The sequence below is a fragment of the Aquarana catesbeiana genome, linkage group LG01, assembly GCF_042186555.1.
Source record: "Aquarana catesbeiana isolate 2022-GZ linkage group LG01, ASM4218655v1, whole genome shotgun sequence".
Classification (NCBI taxonomy): domain Eukaryota; kingdom Metazoa; phylum Chordata; class Amphibia; order Anura; family Ranidae; genus Aquarana; species Aquarana catesbeiana.
In genome coordinates this window covers 188,422,528-188,443,773 of record NC_133324.1, presented here as the reverse complement: position 1 = coordinate 188,443,773, position 21,246 = coordinate 188,422,528, and the positions used below count along the sequence as shown (strand labels likewise).

Here is a 21,246-nt window from a genome sequence, read left to right as displayed (position 1 = left end):
CCTTTACGCTCAGCTTCTTTAGCAAGGCAGTGGTCATCTTGGAGGTGCGTTTGGGGTCGTTACCATGTTGGAATACCGCCCTGCGGCCCAGTCTCCGAAGGCAGAGGATCATGCTCTGTTTCAGTATGTCACAGCACATGTTGGCATTCATGGTTCCCTCAATGAACTGTAGCTCCCAAGTGTCTCATGCAGCCCCAGACCATGACACTCCCACCACCATGCTTGACTGTAGGCAAGACAAAATTGCCTTTGTACTCACCTGGTTGCCGCCACACACACTTGACACCATCTGAACCAAATAAAGTTATCTTTGTCTCATCAGACCACAGGACATGGTTCCAGTAATCTATGTCCTTAGTCTGCTTGTCTTCAGCAAACTGCAGGCTTTCTTGTGCACCATTTAGAACAGGCTTCCTTCTGGGATGACAGCCATGCAGACCAATTTGATTCAGTGTGCGGCGTATGGTCTGAGCACTGACAGGCTGACCCCCCCACCACTTCAACCTCTACAGCAATGCTGGCAGCACTCATATATCTATGTCTATTTCCCAAAGGCAACCTCTGGATATGACGCTGAGCATGACGAGGCCTGTTCTGATTAGAACCTGTCCTGTTAAACTGTTTTATGGTCTTGGCCACCATGCTGCAACTCAGTTTCAGGGTCCTGGCAATCTTCTTATAGCCTAGACCATCTTTATGTAGAGCAACAATTCTTTTTTTCAGATCCTCAGAGAGTTCTTTGCCATGAGGTGCCATGTTGAACTTCCAGTGACCAGTATGAGAGAGTGAGAGTGATAAACACTAAATTTAACACACCTGCTCCCCATTCACACCTGAGACCTTGTAACAATAACAAGTCACATGACACTGTGAGGGAAAATGGCTAATTGGGCCCAATTTGGACATTTTCAATTAGGGGTGTACTCATTTTTGTTGCCAGTGGTTTAGACATTAATGGCTGTGTGTTGAGTTATTTTGAGGGGACAGCAAATTAACACTGTTATACAAGTTGTACACTCACTACTTTACGTTGTATCAAAGTGTCATTTCTTCAGTGTTGTCAAATGAAAAGATATAATAAAATAATTACAAAAATGTGAGGGGTGTACTCACTTTTGTGAGATACTGTAACTTTGCTGCATTCAAATGTAAGTTTACCTTTTTTAAGAAAGAAATTAAAAGGTGAACTAACACTGTACACCCTCCTTATCCCCCCGCTCCTCACTGTAAATACCTCCATGGGTGATGAGCTGTCAGTACCCGCCCAGCTAATGCAGCAGTCCAGGGATTTAAAATGTGTGCTCTTTTCCCTCTTCTTTCCACAGCACTTCTAGGATGGATCAGAGTGATTCTAATGCCACGTACACACGGTCGGACTTTTCGACCGGACTTGTCTGACGGATGCCGACAGACCAAATCCGGCGGACAATCCGATCGTGTGTGGGCTTCACCGGACCTTCAGCGGACTTTTCCAGTCGCAAATCTGACGGACTTTAGATTTGGAACATGCTTCAAATCTTTACGTCGTGACTCCACCGGACCCAGAAATCTGCTCGTCTGTATGCTAGTCCGATGGACAAAAACCGACGCTAGGGCAGTTATTGGCTACTGGCTATCAACTTCCTTATTTTAGTCTGGTGTATGTCATCGCGTACGAATCTATCGAACTTTGGTGTGATCGTGTGTAGGCAAGTCCGGTCGTTAGAAAGTCTGTTGAAAGTCCGCCAAAAGTCCGTCGAAAGTCTGTCGAAAGTCTGTCGGAGGGGCTGTCGGACTTTTGTAGCTGAAAAGTCCGACCGTGTGTACGCGGCATAATGGGTCAGCGCCAGCATGGACAATCACACTGATTAATACTGGAAGTACTGCACAGAAAAGAGGGAGCAGAGCGAATACCTGGACCGTTACACCGGCTGCGTGCTGCATGGGCACTAGCAGCTTATCACCTAGGTAAATACAGCAGAGACTAAAGGGGTGAAGGGAGGGAGGGGGTTGTACAGTGTTAGTTCACCTTTTATTTTTTTCTGAAAAGGTGAACTAACTCTTTAACTAATATAGCCTGATCAGTAGCAAAAAACTGATTCAGGTATTTATACTAGATCTACAATATTTAAAATATATTTAATTATTTTTTTACCACAAAATTGTAGTCATTAGTGATTTTGTAATATATGCAAAGATTTCAGCATTTTTACTAATTTATATAACACAAACATAATACAACACCCGTAAAACATAAGGTTATTGTCTTTTTTTCGCTAGATATAAATTGATGATTTTGCTGTCTTGAGAGGATTTGTACAAAAAATAATTAACAGGGGTTGTTTGCTCTGTGCACTGCAGCTGTGTAAAATATGAACCAATAAATAAATTGGTTTCTGGATGAAATGCAATAAGACTGGTCTCTCTCTTGGGGAAGTGGTGATCTCATCTAAGTGATGTTCTTCTAGGCTTTTATTTCCCTAACAGAGAAAAGCTACAGTGCCTTGCAAAAGTATTCACCCATTGGTTCAATGTTTTTTTAATCTGAATTATATGTGATGGATCAGAACACAATAGGCTAAGTTGGTAAAGGAAATTTAGAAAAATATAAACATAAAAATATTTTTCAGAAAATAAAAACTGATAATTGGCATGTGCTTATGTATTTACCCCCTTTGTTATGAAGCCCATAAAAAGCACTGGCGCAACCAATTACCTTCAGAAGTCACATAATTAGTGAAATGATGTCCACCTCTGTGCAATCTAAGTGTCACATGATCTGTCATTACATATACACACCTTTTTGAAAGGCCCCAGGGGCTGCAACACCTAAGCAAGAGGCACCACTAACCAAACACTGCCATGAAGACCAAGGAACTCTCCAAACAAGTAAGGGACAATATTGCTGAGAAGTACAAATCACGGTAAGGTTATAAAAAAACATCCAAATCTTTGATGATCCCTAGGAGCACCATCAAATCTATCATAACCAAATGGAAAGAACATGGCACAACAGAAAACCTGCCAAGAGACGGCCGCACACCAAAACTCACGGACTGGGCAAGGAGGGCATTAATCAGAGAGGCAGCACAGAGACCTAAGGTAACCTTGGAGGAGCTGCAGAGTTCCACAGCAGACTGGATTATCTGTACATAGGAAGACAATAAGTCGTACGCTCCATAGAGTTGGGCTTTATGGCAGAGTGGCCAGAAGAAAGCCATTACTTTCAGCAAAAAACAAAATGGCACTTTTTGAGTTTGCGAAAAAGGCATGTGGGAGACTCCCAAAATTTATGGAGGAAGGTCCTCTGGTCTGATGAGACTAAAATTGAACTTTTTGGCCATCAAAGAAAACCCTATGTCTGGCGCAAACCCAAAACATGACATCACCCAAAGAACACCATCCCCAGAGTGAAACATGGTGGTGGCAGCATCATGCTGTGGGGATGTTTTCCAGCAGTCAGGACAGGGAAACTGGTCAGAGTTGAGGGAAAGATGGATGGTGCTAAATACAGGGATATTCTTGAGCAAAACTTGTACCACTTTGTGTGTGATTTGAGGCTAGGACGGAGGTTCACCTTCCAGCAGGACAATGACCCCAAACACACTGCTAAAGCAACACTTGAGTGGTTTAAGGAGAAATATGTAAATGTGTTGAAATGGCCTAGTCAAAGCCCAGACCTTAATCCAACAGAAAATCTGTGGTCAGACTTAAAGATTGCTGATCACAAGCGCAAACCATCTAACTTGACGGAGCTGGAGCAGTTTTGCAAGGAGGAATGGGCAAAACTCCCAGTGGTAAGATGTGGCAAGCTCATAGAGACTTATCCATAGTGACTTGGAGCTGTGATAGCCGCAAAAATTGGCACTACAAAGTATTGACTTTAGGGGGGTGAAAAGTTATGCACATTGACTTTTTCTGTTTTTTTGTCCTGTTTGTTGCTTGCTTCACAATAAAAAAAAAATCTTCAAAGTTGTGGACATGTTCTGTAAATTAAATGATGCAAATCCTCAAACAATCCTTGTTAATTCCAGGTTGCGAGGCAACAAAACACGAAAAATGCCAAGGGGGTGAATACTTTTGCAAGGCACTGTAGGTTCTAGCAAAAGTAATTATAAAGTGGGCAAATTGTATAAATACTGTATAGAATAAGGGTAAATTGTAACTGTATAAACCATACAAAATATTTAGAATCTATAGCAAACACATATCACCTCCAGGCAGTTTAATGCAAGCTTGAAAAAAGCCTGATGCAGACGGGCAGGTCAGGCCATACAACTCCAGGCACATTTCTGCACCCAGGCGACACTGCTGCAGCATAGAGCTGCTCATAGTAATGGCAACCATGTTTAAGAAGCCCATCTAGACTTACATTCTGGTGGCCCATGTCTTAAAATGCTTCCGCTTCACTTCTCCCCATCTGCTGTCGGTATTCAACCCTTTAATATAGGTTGAATAAATGTTACCCCCGGGCTTCTTTTACAGTGTTTTTACATGTGACCCTGGGGTGACAGGGTCGCTTTAAAGTACTTATTGTACTAGTCACATGACAGGAAGTGAGAAGAAATACTCCTGCTGCAAGAACTCTATGCCATAGTTCTTGACATCCTGGGAGCTCAAGGAGTCATAGGAGAATGCACCATTTCTGCAGGCCGTACAACTGCAGAAGGGCCTTCAGAGATTAAAGGCCCATGTACACAAGTTGTAGTTCAGGTGGGTGTGGGGACCCTCCAATCCCCCTCCTGCTGTCACTTTAACCTGGAGAGGTGACAAGTCGGATACGCTGTTAATGGTGTCTCAACTGTTGCCTTATACTGTGAAACAAAAGGAAGGAAAAAAATGTAATTCCACAGGGGTGCTTTGCTATGTCTGCCACTGTGGGTTGTTTTTGCCCAGCTTTGCTTATTCCATGTCCCCTTGTTGCAGCGTATAGACCTGAGAACTGAAGCCCTGGGCTCTGAGGAAGAGGGTAAGTCCCTCAAAACGCGTTAGCCTGTCGGACTTATACTGTCCCTCTATAAGATGTGATGTATCGAGGACTTGAAGCTTATTTTTATGACAAGCTTTGATGTACCTGTTGGTTTGTGAGTATATTACCTACTATTACTTTGTTTTTTTTTGTTTTTTTTTTAATATCTTTATTTATCAAAAGCATTTTTACATTAACTATAATCCAACATATACACAACTGTTCTTATCTAACAGTATATTAAAATACAATTCATTTACACATATATTCATAATTTCAATCCTGACCATTTAATGACCAACTTTATCATTATGTCAAACCGATGGCCCAATAATCTACATTCTCTAGTCCCTTCACAACACACATCCCCACATACACACCACACATACACCGCATACTCAACAAGAACGAAAGAAAAAAATAAAAAAGAAAAAAATAACCCCCCCCCCCATCACCATTCACTTTATACGTCTCGCGTTTCCCCTAACAGTGTTGACAATGTTTTAAACTGTTCCCACACTTCCCATACCGTTATACATTTTTTTTTAACCTTTTTCAATCACCAGCCTTTCCTCCATAGAACGCATCTCGCTCATCCATTCATCTATAGTGGGAGCTGTCCTACTCTTCCACTTTCTAGCAATAATAGTTCGTGCTGCTATCAGAAAATGTTTTAAGATACCCTTTTTATATTCTTTATTGATCCTGGAATCATTGATAATACCGAAACCAACATATCTGGTTGTAAATTCGTTCCTGTCACTGTCTGATATATTTTAAAGATTTCATTCCAAAATATCTGAACCCCCAGACAAAAGTACCATATGTGTGACAAAGTACCCTCTGCCGCCCGACATCTCCAACATATATCCTCATTCTCTGGATTTATTTTATGCATGTTTACGGGGCATTTATACCATCTAGCTATTAATTTATAGTTTCTTTCCTGATGTCTATTGGAAAGAGATAAATTATGGATTAAAATAAATGCTTTTTTCGACTTATTCTTAGGGATATCAATCCCTAGATCTTCTTCCCATTTTTTAATATAACTAATCTCCTGATCTTCATTTTCAGATATTATGTATTTATATACCTTGGATAATATATGTTTCGGCTTATTTTCTTGTAGAAATAACTTTTCTAACTCAGTAAGCGATCTATTCACCCTCCCATCTTTCATGAGAAAGTTAATAAACTTTTGTAATTGTAGATATTGCATCCATTTCGTATTATATTCCGTACCCAAAACCTCTATCGAGGGAGGACCATTCCTTTCTATTATCTGGACCACCCTTATATCGTCCTTACTTTGCCATTTTAGGAAGGTCGTGGCCTCCGCTGCCAGTGGGAATTCTGGGTTGCTGAAGAGGGGGGTCATTGGGCCAACATAGATTCTATCCCCCTCCCCATCAATCCATCCCAAACTTTTAATGTTGACGCCACCAAGAATGGCAATTCATCAACAAGGGGCCTATCTTTTTATCCATGCGAGTGATTTCAGTTTCGTGGCCACAATCTCCTCCTCTAGTTTCACCCATTGTTTGTATTCTGCATTATGGAACCAGTCCACTATTCTAGTCACAAATACTGATTTAAGATATATTGAGAGATCTGGAAGCGCTAAACCTCCCTGTTCTTTAGGTCTAGTTAGTACTGCTCTATTAATCCTCGCTGGTTTACCGGCCCATATAAAACTCCCTATATAGAGTATCTTAGGCAGTATATCCATCTTTATAATGTTTATCCTGCCCATCCAAGAGAAAACGCTCCTATCATACCGTTGAAGTGTCTTAATTATTTTTCGTGCCATTGGTAGATAGTTATATTCCTGGAGCTTTTCTATTTCCCCCGGAATAAATACCCCAAGATATTTGATTGCTTTATCCTGCCATTTAAAGGAGAAGTTTTTTTTAAGAGAATCCACAATGTTTTTATGCATGTTTATATTTAATGCTTCAGATTTATTGTAGTTCACTTTGAAATCACTCTATTCGGCAAAACGATTAAATTCTTTAATTAAATTTGGTATTGTTACCACTGGATTTGTAATATACATTAGTAAATCGTCTGCATAGACCGACATTTTATAATCTTTATCTCCCACTTTTATTCCCTGTATATCCATATTATTCCGAATTGCTATCGTAAGATGCTCCATAAGCAATACGTATAACAATGGTGACAAGGGGCAACCCTGTCGAGTTCCATTCGTTATATGAATTATGTTGGATAGTTCTCCATTCGCACGTATTCTGGCAGTTGGGTTATTATATAAAGCCATTATTTTCTCCCGAAGAATAGGACCCACCCCCTAAGTCTCAATGTCTCTTCCAGGAACCGCCACCCCACCCTGTCAAAGGCCTTCTCCGCATCTACCGCCAAAAGACAGGATGGGGTGGCGTGTCTCCGGACATACTCCATCAATGTCAAGGTTTTTAGGGTGTTATCCCGTGCCTCTCTTCCCTCTATAAACCCAGCTTAACCTAGGTGGATATATGTTGGCATTTTTGGAGTAAGTCTATAAGCTATGAGCTTTGAGTAAAGTCTAAGATCAATATTTGTCAGCGATATCGGCCGATAATTTCCACATATTGTGTGATCTTTATCAGGTTTTGGTATAAGTGAAATATATGCCTGCATACCCTGTGTAACAAAGGTTGAGAGGCAGACACCGAATTGAAGGTCCTCTTCATGATTGGAACTAGTAGGTCTTTGAATAACTTGTAAAACCTTGAGGTGAAACCGTCCGGGCCGGGACTTTTCCCTAGTACTAACGCATCAATTGCCATCTGTATTTCGATCTCTGAGAAATCCTCTTCTAATTGCTCAATCTCTATTGATGTTAAAGTCGGTATAGCAGTTTCATTTATATATTGTCAAATGTTCTGTTGAAATTTTACTGGATCCTTCTCAGCCAATTGATTAGGTACGTTATATAACCGGGAATAAAAATTATGGAATGCCTTCAGAATTTCTTTTGGTTCGTGTTTCATATCCCCTGTTTCTGACTTGATCCTTACAATAGATGTTGTGTTCACTCACTGGTGTAGTGCTCTAGCCAGTAATTTACTGGGTTTATTGCCGTATTGATAGACATAAAGTACGAGTTTTATCCCTAAGCTTTAGTGTTTGCTCGTTTAGCAAGGTTCGTAATTTGAGTCGTTTTTCTGTTAGGTCCATTGCTATCTCCCGTGTTAGAGCCTGTTTATGCTGTTTTTCCAATTGCTCTATCTCTTGCAATAATTGAGCCAATCTATTTCCTTTTGTTTTTTTTAGTCTAGCTCCATGTTTTATAAACAGACCTCTCACGACACATTTTAAAGCTTCCCACTGCACAGGCAGGGGGGGTATCATCTTTTACATGATCTATTACAAAGTTTGAGATCGCCGACCTAATCCTACTATTACTTTGTAACAATAAAATATATTTTGAGGATAATGCACTGGGTTGTTGCTCCCTACGTTTGCTCTATGTCTGCAGTGTGTTTAGACTTCCCCAATCTTGAGAGGCAAGCAAAGCATGGCATGTCCGTGAAAGCCAGAATATGAATACAGAAATAAGGAGTCTTCTACCTCTGGGAACCACTTCCAAGTGCAGGAGGTTGTGCATTTGCCTTTTAATGATTTTTAAATACCTGATCCCCCACTCGGCAGTGGTCAGTGCTCAATTCGTCTCCCTGACGATTCAGCTTGTGGAGCGGCCCTGGGCGACAAAATATACAATGCTGAACTACTGGCCCTGCATTGTACTTGATGATGTCAGAGCGCCTGCGACCGCTTGGAGAACAGACTGCAGTGGGTTCCATTGCTTGGAGCGAGCCCGCAGGAGCAAGGGATATGGTAAGTAGAAGTCTGTTTTGCTGGTACCCTAAGCATTTAACCTGCCAGTGTGAATGAAGCACTAGTACAATGGTTTTTCCCCTTCCTCGGCGTTCAGCTTTAAACCTCCAGCATATACCAATAATTGAAATATTTGTTTTTGGTGAATGGCCCTTTAAATAAAATACATTGATGGAAACTGATCAACATAAGCAACATAAGCTTTCTTTTTCTCCTCGCTTAACCAATAATTTCAAAAGCAATAATATATTATTACGATAAAACAAAACACTTACCGCAACAGCTTCTAAAATCTGTTTCACAGCATCAGCAGCATCTCGCTCACTATAATATCCTTTTTCCACAATCCTGTAAAAAACACAAGAGACATGTCTTACAAAAAGCATAACTAGTAAGTAAAGGTTACATGTAACATAGTTTGGCTATTTCAAACAATGGATCCACAATAATAGCCTAAATCAACTTCCTTCATTGGCAATGGCAGGCAATTGGAATGCTTAGACTACCTTGGCCTAAACTGACCCTTAACAGTCAGAGCAGCTGCACCTCCTGCAGTTCCAATGACAGTGCCGTCTGCTCTCAATAATGTGCCAACATATCAATGCTTTGCAGGAAAACTGAATTTTACAGTTACATTTTGTATGGCACTTAAAGTGGAAATTCATACAAAATATTTTTTTTTTGGATGAAGTTGTGGGAGGTAGGATTTAGAATACTTTAAAATCACCCAAAAGTTATAGGAAATCCAACATTTGACAGCTGTCATTAAAGCAGACACAGTGATACATCAGATGCTTTCAGCTGCTACTCTGCTGGGCTTGTGGTATGTCCCTGTGCCTTTAAGGAGTGATGTACTCCCTGCGGGCTTATCTACCAGTGGCGGATGGTGCTCAATATTTGGGGGGTGGCAAATGAAAGATCAGAATCCCCCCCTCCATGGGAGACAGACGGAGTGGCGATCCCCCCCCCGCAGGAGATGGATGGGAAGGCAGCGATCAGAGGCCTCCTTACCTTAGGAGGCAGATAAGGAGGATCCAGGATCCGGTGTAGGGCTGCTAGTCCTCGCTCAGGGCTGTTGCTTCTCCTCCCAGCCACACAGGAAGTGAGTCCTAAGACTCCCTAGCCAATCGGATCTCAGGACCTGCTTCCTAATTCCTAATTGGCTGGGCGGAGAGTCAGGAAGACAATAGCGAATATTAATTCGCTATTGTCACACAACTGGGTGGGCGCAGTGCTCTGCGCCCTGAGCCCACCTTTTTTGAAGCCAATTGGAGCCTCAGGCTCTAATCATGTGTCCGGCACCCTGCATGTAGATTAGGGGCTGGATGGATGGATTAGGGGGGCAGCGCCCCTGTTCCCCTTATGGATGTGCCACCATTGTTACCTACCCTTATTTATCCATTATTATGTATGTTCCAAAATGAAGACTCATTGATTAGAGTTAGGACTGTACTATACAGAGGGGCCTTGACAAGGCTGTGCAGCTTCCACATGCATTTTGCAAATGTTGTGCAACTAAAACCTCTGTCTTTAATGAAAACTGTTAGACAGCGTTATCTGTGTGTGTTTTTAAAATTTTGCTGGCTAGCTGGTAAGTGCGCTGGGGTTAAGTTACTAAAGGCAAATAGACTGTGCACTTTGCAACTGCAGTTGCTCTCATTTTCCCCAGAGCTTAGTGAATGTGGTAAAGCTCTGCTGATTTCCATCTTTCAATCAGTGGTGGCTGGTGATTTTTTGTTTGGGGGCGGCAAACAACCAAAACACCCCCCCTCGCGGCAACCCAAACTCCCCCCCCCCCGCTGTCTGCTGGTCAGTCCACCGGCACTTACCCCATCTAAGCGGCGGGATCAGGCACTGGCGGGTATCCGAGGAGCAGCATCTGGGATCGGGCATCCAAGGAGTGCCAGGGATCAGGGTACCAAGCAGCGGCAGGGATCGGGCATCCAGGCATTGCCCAGCGGCTCTTCTCCTCCTCGCTTCCACCGTGCATCTCCTCCCCTCCTCCTAGGCATCCAATAGGATCGCCTGTCCTTTCAGCCAATCGGGTCAGAACCACTTTCGGATTGGCTGGGGGAGGATCATTGTTGCAACAGCGAGTATTCATTTGCTGTTGCAACACAACTGGGTGGGCTCCAGACGCAATGCTCTGCGTCCCGAGCCCACCCTATTTTGAAGCCTTTTAGAGCCCCTGGCTCTAATCAGGTGCTTAAAAAAAAACCTGCTGCTGTAATTCATGCGCCAGTCATCCTGAAAGGGGCCAGGCGCATGGATAGGGAGGGCGGCGGGCATGGATAGGGGGGCGGCGCCCAATCGCCCACAATGGATGGGCCTCCCTTGCTTTCAATCATGTGCCAGCAAAAAGGCTGTTTTTGTTAACCCTTCACCCGCATTTTTTATTAAAGTGGTTGTAAATTGCGAATGTTGCAAAAAAATAAACCTGCAAGGTAATGGCATATTGTGCTAGTAGGCATCGCCTACTAGCACACTATGAAATACTCACCTTGGAACAAAGCCTGCCAGCGCTGTAATGTCACCTCAGAGGGGGCATGACATGTTCCCCCTGTCTTTCTTCGGGGGTTCGCGTGCTCTGGCTATTTGATTGGCCGGAGCCGCGATGACGTCACTCCCAGACTTTCAGAGTGCTTGCCCCAGTGATGTCATTGGCTGTATGCAGGGTGAATATCTCCTAAACATTGAATATTTAGTAGATATTAATTTTACCTACAGGTAAGCTATATTATAGGCTTACCTGTAGGTAAAAATGACCAAGCGGGGCTTACAACTGCTTTAACATTCTCTAGCATGATGTCCAATGCTAAGGATAGAATATTAAACATCCTCACCTTTATGGGAAAGCAGCTGACACTTTTACCGAATGCTTCCTCTTTTACTGACAAGTGGGTTTCCCACTGACTATCAGGACCCAGAGTGGTTCCTGGTCACGTGACCACCATGTCAACTCTTAAATAGTTATCACATGCAATCTGGAGGTTTTATTGACAAAGTCTTCAGCCTACAGCTGAAGACTGGCACCTTCAATGTTCATCTGCAGTGCTATGGTATTCAGTATTTCAAATGTCAGATACAATTACATCATTAACAATAATAATAAAGTCATATAAAACTAGGAAATTTGAAAAAAAGCAAGTAACTGCAAGATGTAAAATGCTCAGTACTAAACATGTTCGATTATTAAAGGTTAATTCTTTTGAACAGAATTAAATGCCTTGGAATTATGCAGGAACATTTAATAGTACGCTGTGCTAATCTATTAGCAAAGGGAAAGTGGCTGACTTAAAGTGTCTGTAAACCCAAACAATGAACTTATTCTATTTGTTCCATGTCAGTCTTTTAATTATACTTATGGATGCATTTTGTTATATCTATTTGATAAAAGCATATAATTGCTGATATTATTAGAAATTCACTTTCACAATTCTTCCCCACAGCTGCACTGATCTATTGAAGCCGCAGTGAAATATGCAATGTTCCTGCGTGGGGGGAGCATGGGATCTACTCATATCAAACACTGTTCTGTACCTGAATGGCCAATCATCTGTCTGAAACACTGTGATGTAAGGGAAAGGATGACGTCATCAACATTGTGTAAGCTCCATCCAATACAAAGCTACATAGGGTTAGGATGGCTTAGGAAAGCTTGGGAAATTAGTATTGAATGGGCAAAATAATGACACAGTTTCTTTACATTTACTAGGAGAAATCCAAGTGCCATTTTCTACAATACTTTGTTGTAATTAACTAATTACCTACTAAATAATTTACTGCACCCATATTTAATAAACACTTGACCCTATTGAAAAAAATGGATTTCTTGAAAAAGAGAAAGCAGGCATAAACAATAGTTCATCCAAAATCAGAGAGAAATAAGCATACCCATACTATGGTGTTCCTTGGGGACATTCAAGTGGTTAGAGCTAGATACATTTCAATTAAATTGCTTAGTAGAGCACTTTGACTACTCAGTATGAGGCTGATAATGTACATTTTATGGCAATCAGTCACTCATGAAAGATAAGAAGCATGTTGATTAAAGGCAGTGTGCTTCCACTAAAGCACTGCTGATTACATAGTTAATGCTCTGTATAGAGATGTTTTTAGATACTAAGAAACATCAAATGTTTATTTTAATAGTAGTATAATGCCTCATAAATACTAAACTCTGCTAAGGACTTGAATAACCGTATTAACAAAATAGTTAAATTAGTCTTAACAAACTCCTAACACTTTGTAATGTAGCAGTATACAGGCATAAAACATGATTTATCCACTGCATGCGTCTGCTGAGGCCAGCAAGTCTCAATGTGCAATAATGAGGCTCAGTAACCAGCATGTGTAGGACAGTAAATTGGTATGCTGTATCATTTATTTTCAGCATTACTGCAACAGTAGCCACATAGAGAATGATTTATATATACTTGAACTGAGGGAGGGTAGAACCACTGTATAAAGCTCACCACGCAATAACAATCTAACTTTACAATCTCCTTTAGATCTATCAACAACTATGTTGTGCATACATATTTTATGTGTAGTTTACGTAGGTTCTTATATTCATTGCTTTGGTAAATCTAAAGGAAAATGGTACAAAAAGTGTATAGTCAGACTGTAACAAGTATGGTGAGCTTAAAACCAAACGTTTGGCAGAATTACCTTCACAGGTTGCCAGCACTTATATGTCTATGTCCTGAAAATGAGTTTGTTTACATGCCAGAGGAAGTACAGCTCCTGTTGTACCTCCTGACTAATCTGGCTGCAAGTGGTTCTAAACATATATAATCGCCCCGACGCCATCGCTATGATCATGTCCCTGCCTACCACTACTCCAGGACAGTCACAAAACAGAGTCTGGAGTTGTATATTTTGTGAATGGCCTAGAGAAAAAAAAAGGGTGGGATACAGGTCCATAGCGCTGGGACTATGAGACCTACAGCCAAAGCAGTTAGGAAGTACAGTGGAAGCTGTACTTTCTCTGGCATGAAAACAAACCAATTTGCAGGACATAGAAGTATGCCTGGATTACAGGGAGGTCCTCCTGAGGAACAATAACCAGCAGGAAAATGTGGACACAGGAATAATGGCAGTTCTATAGGCATCTGGACCTCAAGGTCTTATGGTTATAACATGTATTTACTTGTATTGAATAGCCTAACATGTCTATAAAGTGGACATCACCTTGCATTTTTATGTACCAGCATTATAAAGAGCCATCAAATTCTGCTCTTCAATTTCAATCCTCACCTGTCAAACAGTTCTCCTCCTGTCACCAGTTCAAGAACAAGACTAATTTCTGCAGGGGTTTCAAAAATCTCCTTCAATTTGATCTGTAGGTGAATGATAATAAATATTAATACTGGATATGATTATATCACACACACTATTGATACACATACAATTCGTGAGGAGATCTCTGCTGTACAGATACCTTCTATGCTTTACACTTCATGTCCACAGGTACAATAATTACTTCCCTCATTCAACCCCACCACTATAGATGAGTTTGTTAAACTACTTGCTAACGTCCAGCTAACCACCTGCCCTCTAAATCCAGTTCCCTCGCAAATGCTACGTTCACCCTCTGGCTCTAGTCTACATTCTCTAACCCAACTCTCTTAAACATGCACTAGTCAGCCCCATACTTAAAAAGCCCTCACTGGACCCCGCCAATCATAACAACCTATGTCCCATCTCCCTGCTCCCCTTTTTATATAAACTCCTTGAATGTCTGGTCTACAACCGACTGAGCATCCACCTCGCTGAGAATAGCCTTCTTGATCCTTCAGTCTGGATTTCGTCCTCAACACTCCACTGAAACGGCTCTCCTAACACTAACAAATGATCTACTAATGGTCAAAACCAATGGACACTATTATGTACTTCTACTCCTGGACCTTTCTGCTGCCTTTGATACAGTTGACTACCTCCTCCTACTTAAAAAACTCCATGCCTGTACTCTTCCCTAATTCTCTTCCTACTTATCCAACCGCATCGTTAGCCTTAAGCCCCATACACACTATCAGATTTTCTGCTGATTTTTGTCTTCAGATTTACCAAAACCATATAATATGAGGTCAAACCTTAGGAGTTTCAATTTGTATGCAATCAGGCAGGCCCTTGCACTACATGGTTTTTGTAAACCTGAAGACAAAAATCAGCAGAAAATCTGATAGTGTGCATGGGGCTTAGCTTACAATTCTACATTCTCCACTTCCTTTCTCTGTTGGGGTCCTCCAAGGTTCTGTTTTTAGACCGCAACTATTTTTTAATCTACACCTCCTCCTTGGGTCAGCTGATAGCCTCCCCATGGCTTCCAATACCATCTCTATGCTGACGACACCCAAATCTATCTCTCTAACTCTCAGCTAACTCCCTCCGTCTCCTCACGTATCACTAATTTACTAACAGATATATCAGTCTGGATGTCACACCACTTGCTCAAACTCAATCTATCCAAAACCGAACTTATAATTTTTCCTACCCCATGATCCCCTTCCCCTGATCTCTCTGTCAAAATCGATGGCATAACTATCAGCCCATTCCCACATGCCAAGGTTCTAGGTAATCCTGGTCTCTGATCTATCCTATAAGTCCCACGTCCAATCTCTGTCCAAATCTTGCCGCCTCAACTTCCGCAACATCTTCAAAATGCACCCCTTTCTAACCAATAACACCACAAAGCTCTTAATTCCCTCCCTGGTCATCTCTCGCCTCCACTACTACAACTCCCTTCTCATTGGCTTACCTTTACATAGACTATCCCCCCTTCAGTCCATTGTGAATGCTGCTGGCAGACTCATCCACCTTACCAACTGCTCTGTGTCTGCTATTCCTCTATGTCAATCCCTCCACTGGCTTCCGCTCACCCAATAAATTAAATTCAAAATTCTAACAACAAATTACAAAGCTATGCACAACTCAGCCTAGTTTCAAAATACCAACCTAATCGTTCTCTTCATTCCTCTCAAGACCTCCTGCTCTCTAGCTACCTCATCACCTCCTCCCATGCTCACCTCCAGAGCTTTTCCAGAGCCTCTCCCATCCTATGGAACTCCTTACCCCAATCTGTCAAATTATCTCCTGCTCTGTTAGCTTTTAGATGATCCCTGAAAACCCTCCTCTTCAGAGAAGCCCATCCTGCCCACACCAAACAACTGTACTTTCCTTTTCTCCATCAGCTCTTCACTCACAGTTTTAACCTTTTGTTTCACTTTACCCTCCCTTCTAGATTGTAAGCTCTAATGAGCAGGGCCCTCTGATCCCTCCTGTATTGAATTGTATTGTAACTGTACTGTCTGCCTTCATGTTGTAAAGCGCTGCGCAAACTGTTGGCGCTATATAAAACATGTATAAAAATAATACTATTGATGAATTCTTTGATATAGAAGCCTTAACAGCCAAGTTGATATAGCTTGTTCACGAAAGGGATAGTTAATGATAAAGGGCCAATTTTAGCAAATTGATAAAAAAAAACGTTTCTACTTTCTGCCAAAAGCAACCAATCGGACTCATGTCTTTAAAGAGTAACTACACCTGCACCTGCAGAGGTCTAATGAGGAAAATTGTAGGGTCTGCATCCCTTTAAACATGAATTTCTATTGGGAGTATCTCACCAAAAATTACATTTTTGTTGCAGGGGAATGCCTAAAAACTGATTTGTATGTTAGTGTAGACTTCTTGAAAAATCAGTGAGCCAATCACACAAGCAGGAAATTGTGTTTCTGGTGATGGGGGGGAAGAGTTCTGTACACATTCCCAGAACATCTCCAGGTAGCCATATTGCCTTGCATTTTACAGAGAATAGGACACTGGCAAACACAAAAAAATGCCCAGGATAACCACATCCACTACCAGTAAGCTTTAGTTTTGTAGCAAAGCAGCACTAAGAGCATAATCATAAACACTAAAGCTGCGTACACACGAGCGGAATGTCCGACAGAAAAAGTCAGACGGAATCTTTTCATCGTCTATTCCGATTGTGTGTGTGCCTCATCTGACTTTTTTTTTTTCGAAAATTCTGACAGACCTAGAAATGGAACATGTTCTAAATATTTCCGACGGAACCAATTCCTATCGGGAAAACTGCTCGTCTGTATGCTGTTTTCCGACGGACTAAAAACGACGCATGCTCTGAAGCAAGTACAAGACGGAAGCTATTGGCTACTGGCTATTGAACTTCCTTTTTCTAGTTCCGTCGTACGTGCTGTACGTCCTTGGATTCTGAATGGTCGGACTTTTGTCAGACTTTGGTTTGACCGTGTGTAGGCAAGACCACTTGAATGGAATTCCGTCGGAGTTCTGTCAGAGAAACCTTCGGAGTTTATTCCGACGGCAAAACCGGTCGTGTGTGCGCGGCATAAGGTGGTGGGGCCTGTATCCCTCAATGAACTCCAAGACAATAATTTTACAATACAAATAGTATAGTACAATACAAAATCCTACTGTAGTTAGTCATATATAACTGGACAAACTCTGTAAATATTGATAAATGTTCCTGATCATTGGATGAGTACACTACTTGGATTTATGGTAAATGTTTTCAACATTACAGAACAAGCCCATTTGAATTTGATTTGCTAGTGAGAGGACATTTATTACAGTTTCTTCCACTGAAAAGGTACACGTCTGCCATTTCCATGCTGATGTCTGGCCATGGACAGACTGTTTTCATAGTGAATGACAGCTGAGGACATTGCCTGTTCTGACAAGCATTTCATCCCTGGACAGAACTGTGGACTTGAGTGGTGCTAAAATGTTTTTATTGATTCTTTTTATATAATTAAAAGAGTGTACAATGCTTTGCAGAGAACGATACAGCCTGCATATCCTTGGCCTGTGAAATATCTTATAATCAAACGGCTTTAAAGCGGTTGTAAACCGCTGGACGTTTTTTCTTTTTTCCCCTGCAAGGTAAAGTCATAATGTGCTAGTATGCATTGCACACTAGCACTTTATGTAAAACTTACCTTAAAACGAAGCTGTTCCAGCGTCGCAAGGTCAGAGCTGCAGGGGCTTCCATTTTCACCCGTCTTGCTTTTGAGTTCACAGGCTGCGGCACTGTAACTGGCGGAAGCCACGATGACGTCACTCCCTTGCATGCGCGGGAGCCGCTGCATTCACGGCACGGGGTTCTGAAGGAATGGCACGGGTGGCTGTTCCTTCAGAGCGCATGCGCCAGTGATTTCACTGGCAGCATGTAATGTAAATATCTCCTAAACAGTGCACATTTAAGAGATATTTACACTTTCTATAGGTAAGCCTTATTATAGGTTTACCTATAGGTAAAAGTCAGTAAAGAAAGTGTACTTCCTCTTTTAAATGCAAGCAATGTATGTACCTGAATTTGACTTGGAATCAAACTTTTGTAGACCCTGTACAGCACAGTTGAGCTTGGCCGAGGGGGAAGCAGCAAAAAAGCCAATCGGTTGTGCTGCAGTGTTCATTCGCTAATGAGAGTATGCTGATAGGAGGAGAGAGCAGAGTGACAGGGAGATAAGCTCATCAGCCTGATGCTTTTCCTTTCACTTATTCATCACAGACTGGGGAGGGGGGGGGGGGGCACAAGATCTATAAGTCTTACCTAACTCCAGTGGTAAAAATCATGATGAAAGAACTGGCTAAATCTACAGAGCTAGAAAGACAGCAATACCATTCCTTTTGGTGGGTAAAACACTATCTGTATTTAATCTATGTATTTACCTGTTTGCCTGAAATTCACTCTTAAACTACCAACACTCATTTGTGGCTGAACATGTTACAATCTATTTGAGCAGTTGTTGTTGGTGGTGTTACCGGGATTGCAATGTGTGGACATCAATAGTTAAAAGGCAAAAGTGTGCCCTGTTACATTTAAAACCAGCTTCCCAAGAGCTGAACAAGATTGCCAAAATAGTTTTATAGCATTTCTTGTTGCTAATAAAAAATACTTACGATATTTGGATGTGAAAGGCGTAACAGTACACCGATTTCTGTTCGTATTATTTTCTTGTCTACCTAAAGGAATTAAGAAAGACGTAAGAAAAAACTGTAATAATCACTGACAGTACCAATGTCAGTTGCTTGAGGGCCAACTAATGATTATTTAAAAATACATAAAACAGAATCCAAGTATTACAACAGTACCAAAAAATCTGAGCATCCACCAAGGCTACAACCCAAAACAAAACACCAACCAAAAGTAACAAGATAAAGATGAAAAGGTTAATAAAAGGATTCACGCAATTCTCTCTGTATGCATCTGTTTTGGTGATTTCCCCAAAAATTAAGTTATATACTTGAAACAGTTAAAACTTAGTAATAACGTGCAAAGAAAATTGGCAGTATAAATCTAGAAGGGTTATTGTGGATTAGAGCCCTTGTGTTCTATATAGACTTTTATTATATAAAATGTTTCTAAAATGTTGAAAATTTTAGAAATGTATTTGTTTGGTCAGCAAGTATACATTTTCCAAAATGGAAATGGTCAGTTTCATTTACTGAGCTGCATATTTTTTTAGAAAAAAGAAACATTACTATGGCAGTCTATGGACCATTGAGCTACAATTCCCAATGCGTTGTATTTTCTCAGAGTGAATACCAAGGAACTCTTTGCTGCGAGGAGACCTTACGTCTGGATTGACTTCTTCCCCCTTGGAAGAAGTCGATTCCAGGCGTAACGCATAGGGCGAAGCTTAATAAGAGTAGATTGTATTTCTACCAGCTGCGGTCCATCCTGTGTGTACATCAAAGCTGTCAGCCAGATACAAGTAGTAGGCCGTGGGAGTTACCTTGCTCTGAGTACCGATGTTCTATGTTTACTTTTAACTTGTCTTGTGAGTGTGGTTTTAATAAAATTGACCTAGATTTCTGTTTCAATCATTTTTTATTAAATGTTTTCTGAAGAAAAAGAAGGAGCAATACTGAGCAGCGCAGTAAACAATCATTGCATAGCTCTGTACATACAACAAAGTAGATAGACACAAAGGGGAACATAGAGGGAGCATGACAAATGGGATGAACCATCTATGAGGTCCCATATAATTGCATACAGATAGAAAGATCAAACATGTGATAGATAGCTACATAATATAGATCAATAACACCATAATAAATGGAAGAAAGCCATCACGAAAGACAGCTTATCAGATCTGTCTATGATATACATGAGATCCATTAGGTCCAAAGCATCAATAATACATAACCTCTATGAAGTGGTCTGCAAAATGGTAGAGCATTTAACTTGTGTTATATCAGAGGCTCTTCTCATTGTCAGACATCATCTTAGTCATTTATTGGGGTCACGAATCCCCACAGCTAATAGCATAAGTATCATAGGTGAGAAAAGTAGGAAGGGAGGGAACAGAAAAAGGACTGAAGGGGAAAGAAGGCAGAAGATAGAAAAATTAGGGAGTGGGATAATAAGAGTGTAAAAATGAAAAGAGAAAGAGTCCAACCGGGGATTTTTCGCCAACAATCCTTAAAATCAGCCTTGTATATCTGGAACCTGCAAATAGGCAATCCAGTGGGACCATATTTTTTCACAGGGGGATTGCTTATCTTGCAAGACATTAACAATTTTTTCATTTAACACGATCCGCGTGAGTTTATGTTTCATTACAGCTGTCTCTATAACTGGACTTTTCCATGCAGTCGCAATAGCAATTTTGGCCGCTAAGAACATAAAGTATATTAAGGTCTGTGTGTGTCTCTGAATATTTTCGACCGGTTTGTTCAGCAGGGCGATGCTTGCATCCTTAGTAATATTGATCGTCGTGACTGAAAATATAAAGGAATGTACCCTCATCCAAAAGCGATGAACTTTGGGGCAAGACCACCATACAGGCAAAGTCGTACCTCTGGCCACAAACCTTGAGGCAGGAGGCCGATGAGCATGGGCGTCCACAGAACTTTTTTCGGGGGGGGGCATCATTTTAAGGTCTGGTCATGTGATCTTACCTGTGTCAGTCAACAGCGGCTGCAGGGGAGAAAGCGCTTGGCGACAGCTGATAAAGCCTGATGAGGTGATGTCACCCATAGGTTCTCATGTCACTGTTGTTATTGGTGCTCCCTCCTCTCCCCTGCAGACGCTGCTGGATCACACAGGTGATATAACATGACCAGATTGGAACAGTCTGAAAATAGGTTAGTCTGCATAGGTGTTAGGCGTAAGGAGGCGGGGGGCAGTTTCTAAGGCTAGCGCAAGCTGGAATTCTACTTTCAATCTACCCTCCCTATTAGTAGCTTGTGGCAGTGTTAAAGCAGAGCTCCACCCAAAAGGGGAAGCTCCACTTGTTTGCACCCTCCCTCCTTCCACTGACACATTTGGCACTTTTTGGGGGAGAGAGTGTAACTGGTTTTGCCGTGGTGATCTGAGCCACATGCAAAACCATGCAAAATATGCTGCGAGTGACCACAGCAAGTGAAGGTATAAATAAACATACGATTTGACAATTAATCAATTA

The 21,246-nt window shown here is 41.5% G+C and overlaps 1 protein-coding gene across 1 annotated transcript in view; it reads right to left on the bottom strand.

The window, feature by feature from the left end:
• CAMK4 (calcium/calmodulin dependent protein kinase IV) overlaps positions 1 to 21,246 on the bottom strand; it is a 341,896-nt gene that overhangs the window by 130,425 nt on the left and 190,225 nt on the right. The window contains exons 3-5 of the mRNA XM_073624608.1: positions 18,737 to 18,799; positions 14,051 to 14,133; positions 9,067 to 9,139 (exon numbers count right to left, since the gene is read on the bottom strand). Of these exons, the coding sequence (XP_073480709.1) occupies positions 9,067 to 9,139; positions 14,051 to 14,133; positions 18,737 to 18,799 (219 nt within the window). The remainder of the gene's footprint in view (positions 1 to 9,066; positions 9,140 to 14,050; positions 14,134 to 18,736; positions 18,800 to 21,246) is intronic.